The sequence below is a fragment of the Pseudoliparis swirei genome, chromosome 6, assembly GCF_029220125.1.
Source record: "Pseudoliparis swirei isolate HS2019 ecotype Mariana Trench chromosome 6, NWPU_hadal_v1, whole genome shotgun sequence".
Taxonomy (NCBI): Eukaryota; Metazoa; Chordata; class Actinopteri; order Perciformes; family Liparidae; genus Pseudoliparis; species Pseudoliparis swirei.
Window position 1 is genome coordinate 18,376,307 of NC_079393.1, and position 19,280 is coordinate 18,395,586.

General features: G+C 41.9%; 1 protein-coding gene across 13 annotated transcripts in view; it reads left to right on the forward strand.

Annotated features, from left to right (window-relative positions):
* brsk2a (BR serine/threonine kinase 2a) overlaps positions 1 to 19,280 on the forward strand; it is a 168,520-nt gene that overhangs the window by 118,840 nt on the left and 30,400 nt on the right. For 12 of the 13 annotated variants that reach the window (XM_056416461.1, XM_056416464.1, XM_056416470.1 and 9 more), the window contains exons 3-5: positions 6,365 to 6,450; positions 9,424 to 9,564; positions 18,816 to 18,932. In XM_056416461.1, coding sequence (XP_056272436.1) covers positions 6,365 to 6,450; positions 9,424 to 9,564; positions 18,816 to 18,932 — 344 coding nt within the window. Of the gene's footprint in view, positions 1 to 6,364; positions 6,451 to 7,216; positions 7,235 to 9,423; positions 9,565 to 18,815; positions 18,933 to 19,280 lie in introns of those variants that run through there. The other variant, XM_056416469.1, reaches the window with a different exon arrangement.

Here is a 19,280-nt window from a genome sequence, read left to right on the forward strand (position 1 = left end):
CTGCTTGAATTGTTGCAGCAAATAGTTGTAAGTATGTGTTCATTACTCACTGTCTTTGTTTAATTTGTTTTCACATAACTTTACATTGACTAAAACTGGTAAAAGTGTTGTGGTTCACTTAGATTAGCTTGTGTTGTCTTTTATGGTCAGGCCCCCTTTTTCTATTCTGATCAATACATTTTCATCAATGAATGCTTTACAAAGTTTTTCACAATGTACATCATATTTTTCTTTCTATCTTCCTTTTATTATCAAAGGAATGCTCTGAGTTAGACCGTCAAATAGACCGCAGCATTTAACCAGCCGTGTGTACATTGGCAGCAACAACAAAAAAACATACGTTCTGCAGGTCAAGGCAGCAGATGTCATTTAACACATTTTTATTTCTTTTTCCACCTGGCATATAGAAGACAATTCCATCTAAACTCACATGCAAAGATAGGCGACTGTAGATTATTAGATTTACACTTTTAGAACTGCTGTAGATGACCTGCAGAGCAACTCATTATATTCAGTTCTGTACTTTCTGAGAAAACCAGTTCATTAATCCACATTTCACATCTCCACACAATCCAAGGTGACCTTACCAAACCTCTCATCTAAAATATCCTTCGCATAGCGAGTAAGTGACGGAGTCGACGAGTCGACGTGAAGACACTTCAATCGGCCAACACATAAACATGGCGGCCAAAGGGATCCGCTGCCTGTCCGTCACTGATAAATCACTCATTCTGCACATGACTGAGGCACAAAGACACGCACACACTGCTATACACAAAGACACACACACCTTGTCCCACTGCGTCCCACCATGCTGTTTGTTTGAAGAGGTTCATGATTGTACCCTTTGACCCGCGGGTGTGGAGGATCTCTGCCATTAGACTCTATTATGACCAAGGTTATCCAGGGACATGTCTGTTGCTGTGAAATGATGTGGCCTGCCACTGGTCTAAGTGGCAGCCTGATGGGTCTGTCAGCAGCACAGGCACACGTCATTGACATGATTAGAAAGATAGAATGAGAGAAAAGGAGGAAGAGGAGGAGGAGTGTCAGAATTGGTCTTGGTTGGGGAGGGGTAATGAGGACGATTTTAAAGGGTGGGAGATGGATAAAGCCTAAGGACTAGCGAGAGAGCAGAGCCTATGTCCACATCGATTTACATGTCTCTGGCGTTGATCAAACTCCCCCGTGTAGGGAATTGACCTCTTCTTCACAAAGGATGACTGATACAGTGATTATCAGAAAAACCTGCTGCAGTGTATATTTCGTTGCATTTGTGAGGTCCACAGGGGGGAGGGGAAAGTGATAAACGGAGAAGGATGAAAGCGGGAGAAATATTTTGAATCGAATAGAATAATACAAATATGATTTGATTCAGTATTTTGTTTTGCTCTCAGTGGGACTAACTCAGCAGTGGGAGATAACACAACTATACCTTCTATGCACGCTCCCTCACATACAACTGTTAAATCCATTGTTCTGGGCCTTCTCTGTCCATTTTTACACCAATTTTGGATAAGCAGATTCTCTTGGGAACGCATGTTAATATAATCTTGAACGTAGGAGCCATGCCCTGCAAACCAAGTGGAGGAGGAGCACCTGAACACACTTTTTGGGACCAGGGGGTAGACTGTGTGTGTGTGTGTGTGTGTGTTTGCCCTTGAAACTGATGTCCTTCCCTCCCAGTTACAAAGACTGACATACAGCACTCTACAAACACTAAACTCCTTGGCGTTTACGTGCATGTGTGAGCATGTGCATAAAGACATACACATGCGTGCATACACACCAGCTTGGCTACCCTCTGTTCCTGGCAGAAAACACAGATTACGCCCCACTAGCTCGCTGACCGACATATGGGTGGATGGATGGAGGTGGCTCGTGGCTTGCCGTGATCAGTGGCGTGTGTGTACAGTGTGTTTGCGTCATGCGGTAATGTGTCCACATGTCGCAAGTATGAATGGACGACGAGCTGACTGGTTTTGTCAGTGAGCCAGTAGCCAAGCTGTGCTGTCTCCTCCCCTTCTGCTCACTGACAGTGGGGCCCTCGTCTCCTTCCCTCCACCTTATTTCTCCTTCACCCATATGTTATGTCTACGCCCACTCTCTGCAATATTGAGTTATTTTTTCTTCTTCTTTTATTTGCTAAATGTCAAATCAAACCAATCAGATACAATTAACGATGAAAGTAAACTGCAGAAAAGAAGCCGAAAAACTGTTTTATTTACAATGTCTTTGATTAAGATTATTAATAGAATAAATGAATAAGAATTTGTAGGACTTTGACATTTGAGAAAAATAGTTATATTTGATTGAAAATTGACCTCTGCTAGTACTTTGTTGAGGAAAATGAAGATTATAAGAATGTCTGGTTGAGTAACACATTACACTTGTTTGTAAAATGTCCTATTCTCAGTTATTTCACTTGTTTGAGATTCTAACAAAATGATTTTAGAGGAATAGTTCATTTAGGGTCCTTAAAAGTCAGTCGGTCCTTAAAGGGGTCAGAATGTACACTTTAAAGTGCTGTGATAAACCGCTAGCAAAATGGTCTAATTATATGAATTGTTTTCACCTGCTATAGATGTGTTGTCTGTGATGTTCTCTCACTGACTTGATTGTCACATGCTGTCAGCTGCTCACATTGCCGCCTCATCACGTCTCCCTCTGTGGGCTGTTTGGTGTACGGCGGTGCTGATAAGGTTATTCTTTCCCTATGTTGTGTTAATTAGCAACAAAATAGTCTGCAAGACTCTGGGGGGTACGAGCTGGCACTGTGCTCTCTTTCTGTCCGTCTCTTCGACATGTATTTTAGTCTTTTCCATTGCAGAGGATAACATGGCTTACGCTTCATCTTTCCTCCGACTCTTTTGTTTTCTATCCACCCAGGCGCTCTTGCATGCACGGTAGCTCCCATGTTAGCATAGCCAACCAGGCTTTTTCTTATCTGACACACATGGCTGCCCTGTTGACTTTGATCCTCAGATCTCAGTATCAAGGGAACGTTCACCCGCTTGCCTCGGGGAGGTGACATAAATGTCTGTGTTTCCCTTCTGTGTGCGTGAGACAGAAAGGGGGCGAGATGCAATAAGTGGAGAGTGAGAGATGACAGAGCCTGTGATCCAATTTTTTCCCCTCTGAGATTTTGAGATGGTTTCTCTGTTCGGGTGCTCTGTGACATGAATCTAATCTCTTTGCATCTTTGTTGTCGCCTGCCTCCAAGCCGCAGTGATGAAACTATTGATGTCGCCAGTCATTTATTTGCTCGTCCATTCAGCCATTCAGATCCAGGGCTGTAATTTAAAGAATCAATAGCGAGCTGATGGAACTTTGCTTAACTGGCTCCAATCCTTTGAATTTGAAGTGACACATGTGAGCACCAGTGACAGCTTTGCCTCATTTGTCTCTGCAGTGCTTCCCTCACGCATAGTTTCCCTTTTCTATTGCAACTGCATATCACACCATAATTACAAGTAATATATCAGGCATAGGCCTACTTGCAAACACTACATATAAATTAAATTCCAGTTTTACGAGAGTGCTACTCTAGCTTTTTTATATGGTAGAACATAATACAGTTTCCTTGAGCATGGTAGTAAGACATTGTGTTTTGTGTGTGTGGTTATCACCTTAAAAGGAATTACCACTGTTCCAACATATTGATCCATCTAGTGTGGCAGGATATGACACTGATAGGGAACCCTGTGTGTCAAAGCCAATCAGCCCACCCACTAATAGGCTCCTGTTCTGAGATCTCCTGCTAATGATGTTGACTCCACAACCATTGTACTTTACAAAACAAATTATCTCCACGTCAAATAGCTCATTTGGGTTTGTGTCAGTCCTCGCAATTTTGTTCGCCTCTGGTTTCTGATCAGGTGTGGGTTTTTTCTACCTTTTTCTTCCTCTCGTAAGCCTGTTTGGTTTAGGGGGAAAAAATAAGCAAATTGGCAATATATTGCACGAGTGAACACACGAAGAACACAAGAAAGATGTGAAGAGCAGGTGTGGGTTCATCTTCCCAACCGTCCATCTATCCGTGTGCTTGGTGAAAGGAGTCCAAGCGCTAATAAAGGCTTAATGAAGTGCCTCGGCGATATGGAGGGAGTCGTCCACACTCACAGATGTTCAACTTAATGATAGAGTGCGGAGCCCTGTACAGAAGCCAGGAAAGAAGATGACCACCTGGCATTTATACTGGCATGAAGTTATGGAGGTGTCGAATGTGTGAGTGTGTGGCTTTGCTAGGCAGTGAGCAAACAGTTAGTCACTGTGCAAGTATAAAGGCATTGTTGTTGGGGTTTTCCACCTGCAAACGGAAGCACATGGAAATGCTTTGTTAGCCCTTCTTTTTGACAGATCACAGGCAATTTAAGGAAACTGTCAAGCAAAGGTTGCTCTACAGGTTTTATACAAGTGTGTTAATCATCAGCTAATCTTGCAGTAAGCAGGCAGTTGTACAGTTAAGTATTTACATTAAGCCTCATTTCTCTTATTTCAATTAACCAAAAGGAGGCGCTTAGAGGAAGCTTAAGAAGCCAGCTGCTGGCTCTGTAGCATTTCGACAGCTCATCTCTCCCTGAGTCCTGGGCAGCATTAGTATCTCTGCAGGGAGCCCCGCAGCCAGCTAGCTAGCGAGCTATCCACCACGGGCTCGTTCCTAACAACACACCGTAGCCTCAGGTGAGAAAGTGGCCCGCTGTAGCGCCACTGATAGCGATCATTAGTCTCTGGATTTCCCTGATCAGCAGAGCCGTTACTCCCACTGATGCTCCATGCTAATGCTAATTACGCATTTACCACTTTACCCTTTCGAGACACGCAGGGTGCCTGGCTGTGCCTCGCTAAGAGTCCTGTGACTTCAACACCAGTTTGCGCCGCAATGCATTTTTCTTTGCAGCGACTCGATGTAAGCTCATTCAGCAGGTTTTTATCTCACACTTGATAAAGAGTGGAGATGGGGATGCTGCTATTTGGGCAGAACATGTGTGTTGGGTACAAGTCCTGAGATGACAGTCGGCTAATCACTAATACAAGCTGTTCTGAAATGAAAAACAATGTGAGAGCGTAATGAAGGGGGAGAACCTGATTACACGCCCGGTCAAGCATACAACGTTGTGGGAGTTTCACAAAAGCAGAGTTAGCTGGCAAATCAGAGCTTTGACTTCATTCCACACAGGTGTTCATAAAGTTAAGCTGCGATGAGTGTGACATTAAGGCAGCGTGAAAGCTGTCACAGGCAAGTGACAAAGTGGAATTGACTTTGATGAGATTGAGATGAGGCACAGGAACCGTTAACTCTCACTGTCCTTTCATCTTCATCATTGTCAGTCAAAGCCAGACACAGAGGGTGGTGGAGAGGATGGACAGGAACGGTGGAGGAGAAGGATGAGCAGATAACCGCAAGCGGAGCAGGAGAGCAACACAGGGGGCTGGAGATTAGCGGTGGCTTCAGTCGAAGTGGGATCCATGCTGATTTACAGAGCGGTACATGCTGACGGCAGCTCTCTGGAGATGCCGACACAAATCCAAACCGATCTGCTTGATTTTGGTGAAATGCAGCTCTCACCGGTACGCTTTATGGGTCTCTCAACATCTCTGTCAGCAGAACGGAGAAACGTGTGTGGACTCGGCCGCCTGCCTGATGGACACAGAGTTGTGTTCCTCTTCTGGGAGACGATGATGTACCCGAGTGGACACTTTGACCCCAATTCCCCCGCAGGCTGGTACTCTGAGTGGACAGAAATGTTCAAATGTGGAATCTCTGTCTTTGACAGGTTGTACTACTTCATGCTCCTTATCAAACCAAGCAGATTTATGTTCACCCTCAAGGAAACCACTGGACTATGAAATGCAATTGCAAAGTACTCAGCTCGACTCGTTTTGGGAGAGCGAGGCGAGGACACACTTTATGTCGGATACACAACCTGTTTTCCTTCAGTGTTTAAACTACATTTTCCACTTGAGATAGCAGTGCTTGCTGGCCTGGATGCCAACCAGTGTGGTCAAAGTGTCTATCTGTCCTCTCTGTTGGTAGGAAGTGTCAGTCAGCCCCTTTCATTGGTTCACTTATTCCTGTCTGCTGGTTGTTTGAAGTATTATTACAGATTGCGGCCTCTCAGACCTTCACAGGTGACCTGAGGAAACAATCGGCAAGAACTCATCACAGGCTATATTAGGGTCAGTCGGTTTTGTCACCCGTGTACTTCACTTTTGGCAGCAGTGAGAGGAAAGTTGCAGTGTAAGAGGGCGGATTAGGAAAATTGGTTCTAGAGTGTTTTTATCTGTTGATGTCACTAATCAAATCTCTTTTTTCTCCCTCTCCCCTCCTCCTTCTTTTCCTACCTATCCCTCTGTCATACAGGTGGAGCGAGAAATAGCTATTCTGAAGCTCATAGAACACCCGCATGTTTTAAAGCTCCATGACGTCTACGAAAATAAAAAATACTTGTAAGTATCACCAGTGAATTGTGGTCCAGTTTTGAGTCATGCTAAATCTTTTACAATGCTAAACCTACTGCACACACTAAATGGTTGTTTGTATGAAAACTTTTGTGGCTTACGGATATCATTATCACCAAGTGCTCTTTTGAATGCCAAAACAGTCTTTAAAATGCCACACATTGTTTTTTTGGCGGCTCGCAGATTGCTGTATTATGATTCAAGGGCAAACATCACAGCCTCGGAGCGGCGGATACCCCATTAGTATTGGCATGAAGCGTTTAATTTTGTCACACACGCTAGGGGGGCACTTAAGGGGGGAGGACGTCTCCCTAATGTAAACACCAACACATGTTTATCAGAGGCAGCACCATTGCATTGAGAAACATCAGCCATGAAGAGTGGCAGCCGCATTGGGCTGCTGCAGCAGGCACACATACAAATCTATTAGTGACCCTTAAAAGTGGTGAGTGACAAGCCCATCAGTAGCTTATAGTCGCCCTCTTGATCTACACGGGTCAATTGAATTCAATTAGTTTTCATCTTGAGCGCACAGGCCAAATGGAATTGGACATGCCGTACTGTACATGTCATCCTTTGAGATGAAATGAGGAGCAGAATGTTGTGATTTAGGGTGTAATTGGATTATTAGAATCACATTTTGTGCCCATCGCTTCATCCCTTTTGACATCGGGTCACTAGAGGCACAGAAGACGTCTTGCTTTACATTTGAATCACCAGTGCCTTGAGCACAGTCCATGCTTCACTTCTCAGTACAACTTACATCAGTGAGGTAAGTCTGAAATGAAAACTGTTTAGATTGTTCCTCGGATATCTCGGATATCTACGCGTAAAAGCCAGTAAATGATAGACAAACTGTGCTTTTCAGCTCGTAGTCCCACAGCTGTTAAGATTAGCTCTACATTATATGCTGCTGGCACAGATCCTACTGCAAGATATTTAACAGTGTGTGTGTCTGTGTGTGTGTGTGTGTGTGCGTGTGTGTGTGTAAGAGGTGAGGGGAAAGTGGAAGGCGTTTAATAAAATAATGTTTTATTTATGGATATTTTATTGCTATTAAATGAATAATCACATCGTGACGTTGATATAAATTATGCTTTTAAGAATGAAAAATGGTCAGGAATTTTAAAAAAGGTCAATAGAGACCATTACGCAGAAAAGTACACTCAAATTTGTAATAGTGCTACTATGAGATTAGTTATTTCATATTTTTGCTGCAATTTTGAACCAGTAATAAAATATATGAATTTTAACATATACAAGACAAGTTTTTTTTAAAGACCAATTAGCATTTGCTACGCTGCTCTAAGTCCAACGTTCACTAGATCCTGACATTGCTTGTTATTATAGTAGAAACAGGGAATCATTGATAACTGTATGACGATGTAAGAGCAAAGTTGATAGCATTTATGTTTCAGTGGTACACCAATGATTTAGAACTGCACTTCCATACATTTTGGGTACTTCCGAGAAATGAAATTTGTCAAAATCTATGCAGCATAGGCTGACATATCCTGATCTGGGTTTGGCTCAAGCTCCATATGCACTGGATCCTACAATTACCATAATTAAATTTGTTAGCATTTCTTTATTAATCCATCCCGGCCTTGTAAAAGTCTTCTTCGTTTATAACCATGCTTTTAAACTAATGTGTCTATGTTGAAATAACTCCGTTGATATAAGTAGTTTTCTCTTGGCAAAGCTCCCTTTCAGAGCTGTTTTAATTGGCAGAGCACCACCGATGAAATGTAAACTGGTCGGTAAAATCACAAGTGCTACTATTAAAATATATAATCCAACATTTAAATTATAGTCATATTATGTAGGAAACTGTTCATTCTGAATGCAATGCTCATGTTTTTTTATCAATGTATTTATGTGTGTACTGCAGTCTACTTGTTAAAGTAGCCAAAGCTATTTATTAGTTTTACCATTTTTTCTAGAGCCAGCTTTTTAGTTTGTAAGGTCTGTTTAGTGAGCACATGCTCTGTGGATGAATACAATATGCAATACTTTAGGAGTAATCAATAAAAAAGCTTGAAGATATACATATCCTAAGCAGCGAGGGCAGAAAGAGAGTACTTCACCGCCTCTCTGGGTTTCAATTTGTCCTAGTGAAGATGAAGGGAGTTTCAGTTCAGGATATACGAGCAGGGGCAGGGCAGCGCTGGCTCTCATCCCACAGATGGAGCTCTAAGGTCTGGGCCAGCAGAGATTAATCTTCTCCCTGTCCCCTTGAAGTCCCAGAGCAGACTTTCTCCCCACAAGCGCAGCCACATAGACTCAAAGGCCACCTGAAGAATCACTGTCGAAAATGTCATGGCAGGGACCATCGTCTGGGTCCATGTTTGAGAAAAGTAAAAAAAGAATGAACTTACAACACGAGCCCTGCATATGTATAGCAAGGATTTCATTCCCCCCCCAATATCTCTTTCTCCCTCTCTTTTGTCTCTCTTGCTTGATTAACCGAGTGCTGAGACAGAAACTGTCACAGAAGCTTACAAACAGCGTCTGTACTTTTGCCAAATGTATAAATTCCTAAATCCCTTATGTCAAAGAGCTTTTCACACAACTTTTTCATTTTTTTGTAGTGTAGTGCAACTTTATTTTCTCTTGGATGCCTCCCATCGGAAGGTAAAGGGTATATTATATCAGAACCCTTCACGTATATGTGAAACACACTGTACTCTGACTGTGGGAACAGCTTACAGATGACACAATGAAAGTTATACTGTCAACAAGATAGGATTTTGGGGAGATGTTGTCTGGGTAAACCAGCTGTAAGGGAACTACTTTTACCGCATTGGTCCAGTTCTTACGGACGAATGCGTACTTCAGGCTACTTCAGGGTCCTTCTTGCAAGTTATCTTTATTGTATACGTGTGCATTTTGTATGCTGTTGTTCTGCCTCTTCTATCTGTATTTCATGGATGTATTTTCTTTTTTCCCTCTCTCTTCCAGGTACCTTGTGCTAGAACATGTGTCAGGTGGCGAGCTGTTTGACTATTTGGTGAAGAAAGGCCGGTTAACACCTAAAGAGGCCAGGAAGTTCTTCAGACAAATCATGTCTGCCCTGGATTTTTGCCACAGTCATTCCATATGGTAAGTGAAATGCCAAAATACATGCTGACTAGTTGCTAGTAATGTGTATGTTGGGAATTGTTGGACTAAGTTAATGTATATCAGGTATCGAAGTCAGTTACATTATTTCCACTCTTTAAATCACAATAAAGTTGACTTAAATTCTGGGACACAGTCGTGCACTAAGACAAGTTTACCATGCCGTTTTTAAACATGTTTCACATGAATATCGGGCGGAACTTGGGTTTAAACTTTAAGAATCACATTCACTTTCTGAATAAAACCACCTTATACATTTAAGAAGACCAATAAAGAAGCATACCCAGGAGGTGTAAAAACGTCAATTTGGTTGTTATACAACATTGAGCAAATAATGAGTTCCAAAATAATGAATTATAAAAGGACACAGATTCTTCCTGAAGTGAATCTACCATCTAAATTGCAATCAGTTTATTCATGGCTTTGGGGCGCTGTTAAGTTTTCAAGCCAATGATTCAATATGGAGATTATGGAACTGAGTAAACTTGATACTGCTTGTTGTGAAAGTATTCTTTTGTCTTTCTGAAAGTTTCTATTTCAACATCCAGTTTAAACAGACTCTTTTGTTAGTGCACTGTGCTTTTCCTTTTTTGGGCTTTGCTCATGGTTGAGTCTTTGTATTTGAGAAAATTTGCTTTCAGGTCGTTACGAATGTGATGCACTGTATTTGGCTTCAGGGGGTAATTCAACTGTTTACCATGTCATCAACTAGAGGCACTCATATATACTTCAGAAGTCAAACATGTCAGCGGGGACTGAATTAGAGAGCTTGTTTGTGTGTGTGTGTGTGTGTTTGTGTGTAGAGAGTCTATGCTTCTGCTCTGCATTTTGGTCACAGAACAAGGACGACAGAACAGAATAAGTTCAAAGCAATCTAGTTTTACTTTTTTTCACAAGTTGAACTCGAGGGAAGACGAGAAAGGAACACAAATGAAATCACAAACAACTAACATGTCTTAAGAAAAGAAGAAACCATGTGCAAGGATGGTTAGGACGGCTGACCATGTAGGTGCTCATGGTTGGTCATGGCCGTTGGAAAAAGGTTTCATTCCAATCCCTAATGTAAACTAAAACCACGGTTAGGTCTCCTTTTCTTTCTTTTTCACAAGATTTTCGGGCAGTGAGTATAGACCAGATCATGGGTAGTACTACAGTTGTGGTATTTAGAAGTATTTTGAGATCACTAACAATTAAAACATGGTCGGTATGCGGCACACAATGAGGTTGTTTCTTGCTGCTCGCACCACTGTCATATTTACAGACAGGCCTGAAAACGGTAAGATATCAACTTGAAATGCTCGCGGTCAGATGGTTTTATGGTGTGGCACTACGATCTGGAGCCATTGAGTCAATACATGTGATTCCATCATAATTCCATTGTGGCTGAAAGCTCTGAAGGGAGAGGGGCTTCTCTACTCGTCTCTGCATAGTTTAGTATACTTGATAGTTTCTTGGTGAGCTAACTACTGATAGTGACAGAAAGCTAGAAAAAAAGGGTTAAATATTCCCTCGAACCTGGTGTAGAGTAATGAATACCTGAGACATACTGTATTTGCATAATGTTGCACGGCAATTATAAGGAATGAATTAAACTGATTTGTCATGCAGTGATTGGGTACGGTTTAATTTGTGTGATTGGATATGCTTTGTATTTCTGCGCAATAGTTTATAGAAGGGGAAATTACATTATGGCTGCTGTTATTTAATAATAAAGCCATTGTGGTGGCAACTATACATACTTGTGTGTGAATTACTTTTTCTATATCTGATTATCTTGGGACGATGCACTTGAGATCAGTTTATTCCGTAAACTATCAAACAGGTAGTAAGCATCTTAAATCATCAGAGAGAATGCATTTTAAATAACAGAAGATAACTTTTGAACAACTGGAAATAGAACAAAACGGTCCCACCTAAGGGAATGGAAGTTAGGAATACTGTATCAGTCTGTGTTAATACCTGACTGTGAGAAGAACAAATTAAGCAAATTAAGAGAAAGCATCTGGGACTGAGATTAAGTGCATGCACATACATAGAGAACACACACAGCTCTTTTGTAGTAACATTCACTTGCAGACTTCCCTCCCTTCCTGATTGTTCTTTATGTCTTAGCTCCTCAAATCCCTTCACTAACACATGTAGAAAATAAAACCATGTACTTTTATCTTGAGGAGGTATTTTGAAGTGCGTGTGCACCCACCCGCCTTCCTCCCAACCTCAATTACAAGCAAACAAGCAGCCCTTCTCACGTCCCTTTTATTGGAAGATACCAGCATCCCCTCAAAAAAATCAAATCATTCCAGCAATCATTTCTTCCATTTCTGCTCGTCTACGTCGGGGAGCTACACAGGCCATTAGAAGTGATCTTTTCCCCTCTGTGAGTCACTGTGCATAGGGGGGTAACACATGCTCCTTAACCTTCCTTTTCTGCACACCTCCCATTTTCACTTCTTCTCATTGCCTCATGCTTCCGCCCACATCCTATCCCCAAATATCTCTCTTGAGCCAGATGGATGTAAGCGTAGATGTGAATGAAACGGCATAGACTGCTGTTTATGACTCACAGTTTCCGCTGCCTGATTCAGATCGCGCTCTGATTTTTTTTTTTCTTCTTCTTTTCACATGGAGGAAGAGAAAGGGAAAAAATAAGGCACATGGGGATAGCTGACGTGGGAGATGAGGCAAAGATAGCTCAGGGTAAAACAGACAGTAGGAGATAGTCATATTGAATACTGAGGAAGTAAAGGGAACATCTTTATTGTATAATAACATAGATCCAGGGTCTAAACTTTCACTCTTTCCCCTTCACTAAGAAATGTATTGTGTTTGGATAATATGAATAAACTCAATTCCAATGTGAGATCTGCAATGTATGACTCAGATACAGAGACAACCTAATTGACAGGGCACGACCCACATGATGATAGTTTATTGATCCATGTGAAAATTTCTCTTTCAATCCTTTTTTTTTTACCAGGCGCTTATATAAACAGATGAGAAGTCATCTACACATTTGATTACCTTTTTACTTAACTTCAACTTACCGTAGAAAGCACTGTATGCTCTGATTTGCTATGATAACCCTAATGCACGATGTCTATATTCTCATGTGAGCAAAGGAGGTATATTGTACTGTTTTTTTTCCAGAGACGATACTCAGAATAGGTCAAGCGAGCTGGGATTTGACACTAAACACACCCCTGTCCCCGCTGGCCATTTTGTCCAGACGCTCCCATTACACCATGTTGTCATATGGTGTACAAGCAGATATTTTCTGTCACTGACATTGGTATGAGCAAAACACACTCACAAACCATCCACACAAAAGGAAGCAGGATTTCACCCTGACCACAACTCACGCTGTCCTCTTTCTCGCCCCTTCTCTGTTGGTTTAGTAATGATTTTAGTCTTTCCCCTTGTGACCCAGTTAACAACCCATGTATGTGTGTCCAATACAAAGTAAATGTGTGTGGGTAACAGATAAAGATTATCTGTCACATATAGTGTCTCCAATCATCCCACCAAGTAAGGCAGAGATTGCGAGTGCCCCTTGGAAGAGAGCCCTGTCCCTAAAGCCCAAAGCGTTCGTCTCTTTTTTCCCTGACAGTGATTATTTCCGCCACCTTCGTGTGCACAAACAAACATCTGGTCCAGAAGTCACCTTAAACCCACACGGTGCCATAATCATGCAAATCATCCGTATCCACATTCACGCTCTCACTCCGCGTCTCCCACACTCTCCCGCCACCATTAAAGGCTTTATTTTCTTTTTCCAAGGGCCTGGAGCGCTTCTGTCCACATCCTTACTTGGCTTTTTTCCACAATGTCATACGTAATTGTATATTGGAACTGTGATAAATATTTGAATTTTCTTTAAATTATTTATATAGTATACTTAAAGGAACAGTTTGTAGCATATAGGGGCATAAGTGGAATGTAATATTATTAACTAGGATTTTTTAAAATTTCTCTGTAAAATCACATGACAAGAAAAACGTTTGTGTTTAGTGAGAATGAGCTGTTTATATCTACATTGGGAGCCGGTCTTCTTTACAGAGCTGGCAGCCATGTTTCTACTGTAGCCCTTAATGGACAAACCAAATATCTGGCTCTATGAAACAAAGATTTCTGTCAGTTGCAATCTAGTATTTTTGACTAAACTAGTGAATACAATAATTGACAAATCCAGGTATTTGTCATCAGATTGATTCACAAATAGCATGTAAAATCAATATTGGTACATAGGGACAGAGAAGCAAAATCCAGACCTGCCTCGACCTGTGTGCCACCGTCACACTCCCTTTCACACAATGTGATATGTTTCACAAATTTTTTTTACTCTATTTTCAGTTGGTGCACTAACAACACCGTACAAACCTCAGACTCAAAGTCAAACAATGTTTACACAGGAAATACAATAAAAACGAAATGCTACAAAGTGCAGACTTAGACGATAAATGATGCCGTACGTGAAGCATGCGACTTATTTATCACTCAAACTTCCACTCCACCGATGAGACAAGAAAACAGCGACAGGTGTGTGGACTGACAAGGATGCTACAACCTTCCTCGAATTAATACATGAAACAAACGTAGATGCAATGTTTCCATCACATTTTCGACATCGTTTTCCATCGTTTGAGGTTAGACTGACGCTCTTCTAATTATGGCATCTTGTTGTGCGCTTTTCTTCTGCAACGTTGGAATGGAAACTTGCCACTAGCTGTTTACCTCGATTCACCCGACTCCTCGTATAAGCACAAAGGCGGATGGAAACACACACACACACACACACACACAGCACGCACTTGCTTTGTTTCTCATCATTTTCTCTTTCTACAGCATGCAGTTCCTGTTGGCCTCTGTGTCATCCTCTGTGCGTCCATGCCTCTATCAAGCAGCCCATGCCCTTGCAGCTGTTTGTGACTGTGTTTGTTGACATGTTTAGAAGAGTTTCCCCAGATGACAGTCTGACTGTCAGTCTGCCTCCGTGCAGAAAGCCTGTACTTATAGCCTATCATCATTACGGCTGATGGCCGCTAGCAACACAGAATGGAAAACTTTTTTTTTCTCTCCTTGTCTTTAAAAAAAAATTCTGATATGTTTCCTCTCCCGCGGAGAAAGTTGATGCCTTGAGCTAGCGTGGAGGTGTAGCTGAGTGAGAGGAGGAAAGTTGATGATGAGAGGAGATGGAACAAAAAATGGAAATAAGTGGGTAAAGTGGGTATGGAAAATGGAGCCAGAAGAAGGAAACCAAAAGTGGTTGGTTTGTTTTGGATGTTTACTTTGGGGGGAATGGGCTTGTAAGGGAAAGTGTAGCAAGAAAGTATATTGTTATGAGAATAAGGTGATGAAAGGAACCAGTTTTCCTGCACTTAATAATAAATAGTATTGACTTATCTCATTTTGGAAAGGCACAAGTGACTATTTTAAATGGACCTCCGCTCCACCATCCACCATCTATATTGGAGGCCTGAGGTTGCTATGGGTTTTTAATATCTACGCCACTCCTTCACTCCTGAATGCCTTTCTGACAGCTTGTCTGTTTATGCATTGAAGGTCCACTGCTCTTCCTATTTCCCGCAGTCAAACTCCTCTGGATAAAAAGCAAATGCCGGGTTGCACACCAAGATTTGGCACAACAAAGAAAATTGTTTATTTATGACAAAACTAGCCATCATTGTAATCCCATCTTTTGCTCACTGCATTAGATGCAACAATGCATTGCTTCCCCGGTGTTGCTCAAAACCCCAGAGGAAGAGATAGGAGTGTACCAGATGGCACAAGATTGAATACTCTTGAAACCAGTCACTGGAGTGCACATATTGTGTGTAAAAGATAATCTTCTGTACCTTCCTTTCAATTCTAATCCAGTTTAAATGCAAATTATGTTAGAGGAGACCACTGAAGTGTGTAGGGCACTAGTATATAGAGAAGAGGCACTAAGTATGTACTCTAGCTATCCAAGTGAACTTTGAAGGCCTTGATGAGGATGTGAGATCAAATGTGACCAATGGTAATATGATGGGAGCAAACGGCTTCAACTCTGACACTTAAGGGGCAAACATCTGAAATGATGCTTTCATTGACGAATTACAATTCACATTTAAGGTAACTCTCTGTTGATATGATGGGTCGTTATCAGTTGGCATAACACAGTCAGACAACAAGATGATATATGTTACATTATGTTGTTTTTTTGTGCTATTTAACAATGTTTTACTGAATGGTAGCTAACATACAAATACTGTGTGAGGCAGTGTGGTGAAGGACGTGTGTCGACACTCTGTCCTGTCCTTGTTTGTTTTTAAGTAAATTATGTTCAAAATATCCCCTTCCCAAAGATAATAGAGACCTTTGATTTATGTGTCGCTGTCTCTGACCCCACTTGACCACCAGTTTCACCTCCGTTTGAACTCACTTTTTTTATCTGTATCTTCAATAAATCGTGTTCCAAATGTGGTATTAACTACCACTTTGAGAGGGAAAAAGACAAACTATATCATAGCAGAAAAAAACATTGACCAATCTCCTGCTGTAAGCGTTATCTTTCTCATCCTTTATTGATTTTAATCCACAATTAAACCCATTGTCTAATGTAACGATTGTGCCTCGCACATCGAAGGCAGCAGTCAGAATATTGTCCTCTTTTGCTAATGCGATGGAATAATAGCTTAAAACCTTTTTAGTGAATGTGCTTGGTCTCTTTCTAATTGGGTCAACAGAAGCCTTTGAAAGTTTTAGAGACAAAAAGGAAGATGGAAAGAAGAGGATGACACAGAGGTGTGCTGGGGGCTAAATGGATGCATTTCAGCTTCCAATGATTGTTAAAAAAAAACACTTCAACTAACGATAATGGTACCAGGATAGCTCTAGTACTTCATGGAAAGGCAGAAACCGATGTGCTATTTTTTAGGCATAATAATGTCAAAAAGATGCATTCGAGCCATTAGTGTTGGTTTCAAGTGTTCTCGTTTAGCTAATTAGATACACGCGTAACGTGTTGTGGCTTAACGGGAGGCTATATTAAACATGGTGAATGTCAAATGTGTCACTATGGGAAGAGTATATTTTCCTTGGGCTTGAGAATCTAGTTACAAGATTGCTCATCGCCATAAATATGTCAGGGATACTATAGGGATGTGAGCCCCGAGAGGACAGACCCTTTACAACCTTCAGTAAAACAGAACATATCAGCATGGTACGTGCAAATGATCACACGCAATTAAGAGCTTGGTGTTAAATTGCAAGAATCATGTCTAACAGCCCCACTGGGGTGCACGCCTTGTTCAGGCAGCATGTGCACATGCACGTGTGCCCTGTGAAGTACACTGAGTACGGTTCACGGTTAACGGTGAGCGGTGCGCCACAGAGCCAGATACAACTAATAGAAACATTTATATTGTTTAATTTCCTGCACAAATCACATGTGGAAAACAAATGAATTCATGATATTTAGAGTAATAATAACATTTTAAAAAGCCGTTCCTCCGAGACTTGCTTGTGGTGCAGAGGATCTGCTTTTCTGGAAAGAAAAACAAGAGTTCCATTCGAGCTCCATTGCAGCTGTTGAATCTGTTTAACGACGTCTCCTCCTGTATGACATACGAGTGCAACACAGAGCTATCCCTGCTGCAGGGCCTGCTGTGTGAGCAAGATTACAGTCGCAAAGTGCAGCCTAATGTGTCAGAGAGGCAGTTTAATGTCCTATTATGGAAACCAGGGTCCTGACAACCAATCAAACATCCAGATGCAATTTGTCCCCTTGATGCTGTCGGTCGATAAATACGCTGTTGCCTTCCTTCTTTTGTGGATCAGTCTTTTGTGGTTTGGCTCTTCGTGTTTCTCTCCTGTGATTACACAATGTTAATGCCTCGTTTATGAGTCTTTTGGGTAAATATTTAGTGTGCATTATTGCATCCTAGGCTGACAGTTTAAGAATACTTAGATATTCACGACTCTGAGTATGTTAGGTTATCTGACGGCAATAGCAAACACAAGCAGCGCTGTCATGGCTGCTGCTTTTTGTAACTGAGATCATTTAACTTCCTTCTGGCTCTTGTGTCTATACAAAGTTAAAATTTGACCTTCTGTCATGTTTAAAATTCAACTGGCTCAAACATTTATCAGCTGGCAGGGAATTTTTTTTAAACATGACTTAATCAGGCATGTCCACGAAGGAACATGTTTGTTCTTTCCTCGATGTGCTTTGACAGGATGAGCTAAATGACTAACTTGCTTCCTGACATCTCTGCCAAATGTTTGCTTGTGTGACTTGATAGAGGTTTTAGCCTGGGGAGAACTTTTTTTGGATGTTATCTGTGTATGATTTCAATTATAGTAGGGATCACAGACACTGTTAGTGTGATCACAAACCATCTGACAGCTTATCCCTCAGGAAAGGAGATGAGTTGTACAGCAGCTGATATCATCTAAGGTTAAACGTCCATTGTGATGAGGCACTCGTCAAAGGCAGGCGCATCCCACTATTGTTCCTCTCTTTCTATCATGAGTCTAAAGACACGATGAACGTTTAGTTCATGACATGCTGAAAGCCCTGTGGCTCTATAACTCTCCCCCTGATTACAAAAAGCAGAGGGGGGTAAGCATTATACACATATTTAAGGTTGTATCAAAAAGACACATAGAAAGATATCAGTGTATGAACACGTGCATTGTCGTTGGTGCTTCCCACAGCCTTGGTAGATATATCACAAGAAATACACAGTGGGATGTAAAACAACCCTCGACCTCGAAGAGATGTTAAATTCCCGATAAAACATTAAGACTTCTCTCCTTTTGAACAGTCGCTCATCGTAATTGAGATTTTAACCTCCGACACAGCAACAGAGTACGTGATCTGGGAAACATCTTTCTCTCATTAGCCCTTTTAAAGGAGGGAGACTATGTCCGCTGGATATTATCCCACTCGCCATACTTAGCGGTAATGAACGGCAGCTAATGGACACCACCTCCACGGCCGGCTCCTCTTTGCTCAGCCGGTTTGCTGGTGGCTGTCTGGGAGATGAGAGGATGGGGTTGAGGGGCAAAGAAGGAGGGAAATGGAAGGAGAAATAAATGGATGCAGCAGGGGGCTGTCACAGCTTGTACCAGTCCAACACGGAGGTGGGAGCCCCGTAGTCTTCTCCTCTGTGCCCCTCGTTCATAAAACTTATAATGAACTCTTTCATGTTTCATTAACTGTGTTATTTTTCTGTCTCACTGTGTTTCAGCCACAGGGATCTGAAGCCTGAGAACCTGTTGCTCGATGAAAAGAACAACATCAGGATAGCAGACTTCGGCATGGCCTCTCTTCAGGTTGGAGACAGTCTGCTGGAAACCAGCTGTGGGTAAGTGATACAGATGCAATGTGTGACTGCCATCCACTGCAATTGGAGTGTCGACGATTCTAAAAATGTTCTGAAGGTAGGAATAGGACATAAATGGAGGGCACACGGAGTTGCCGGTATGTAACGGAGAGAGATGGAGAGGAGAGTGGAGAAGCAATGGAGAATGATGAGAGGAGCCATCAAGCCCTCTGCGAGGTGCCGCGTTCTCAAAGCCTCGGTTATCGTGCCGTGTCGATCTCTTGAGGAGAGGCTGTCGGTGTCTCTCACAGAGAGTGCTATCTGGCTGTGAGCAGGGCCAAGGCCAAGGCCACACAGTACCGCTCAGTCTCCTCATATCTGACGCTGAGT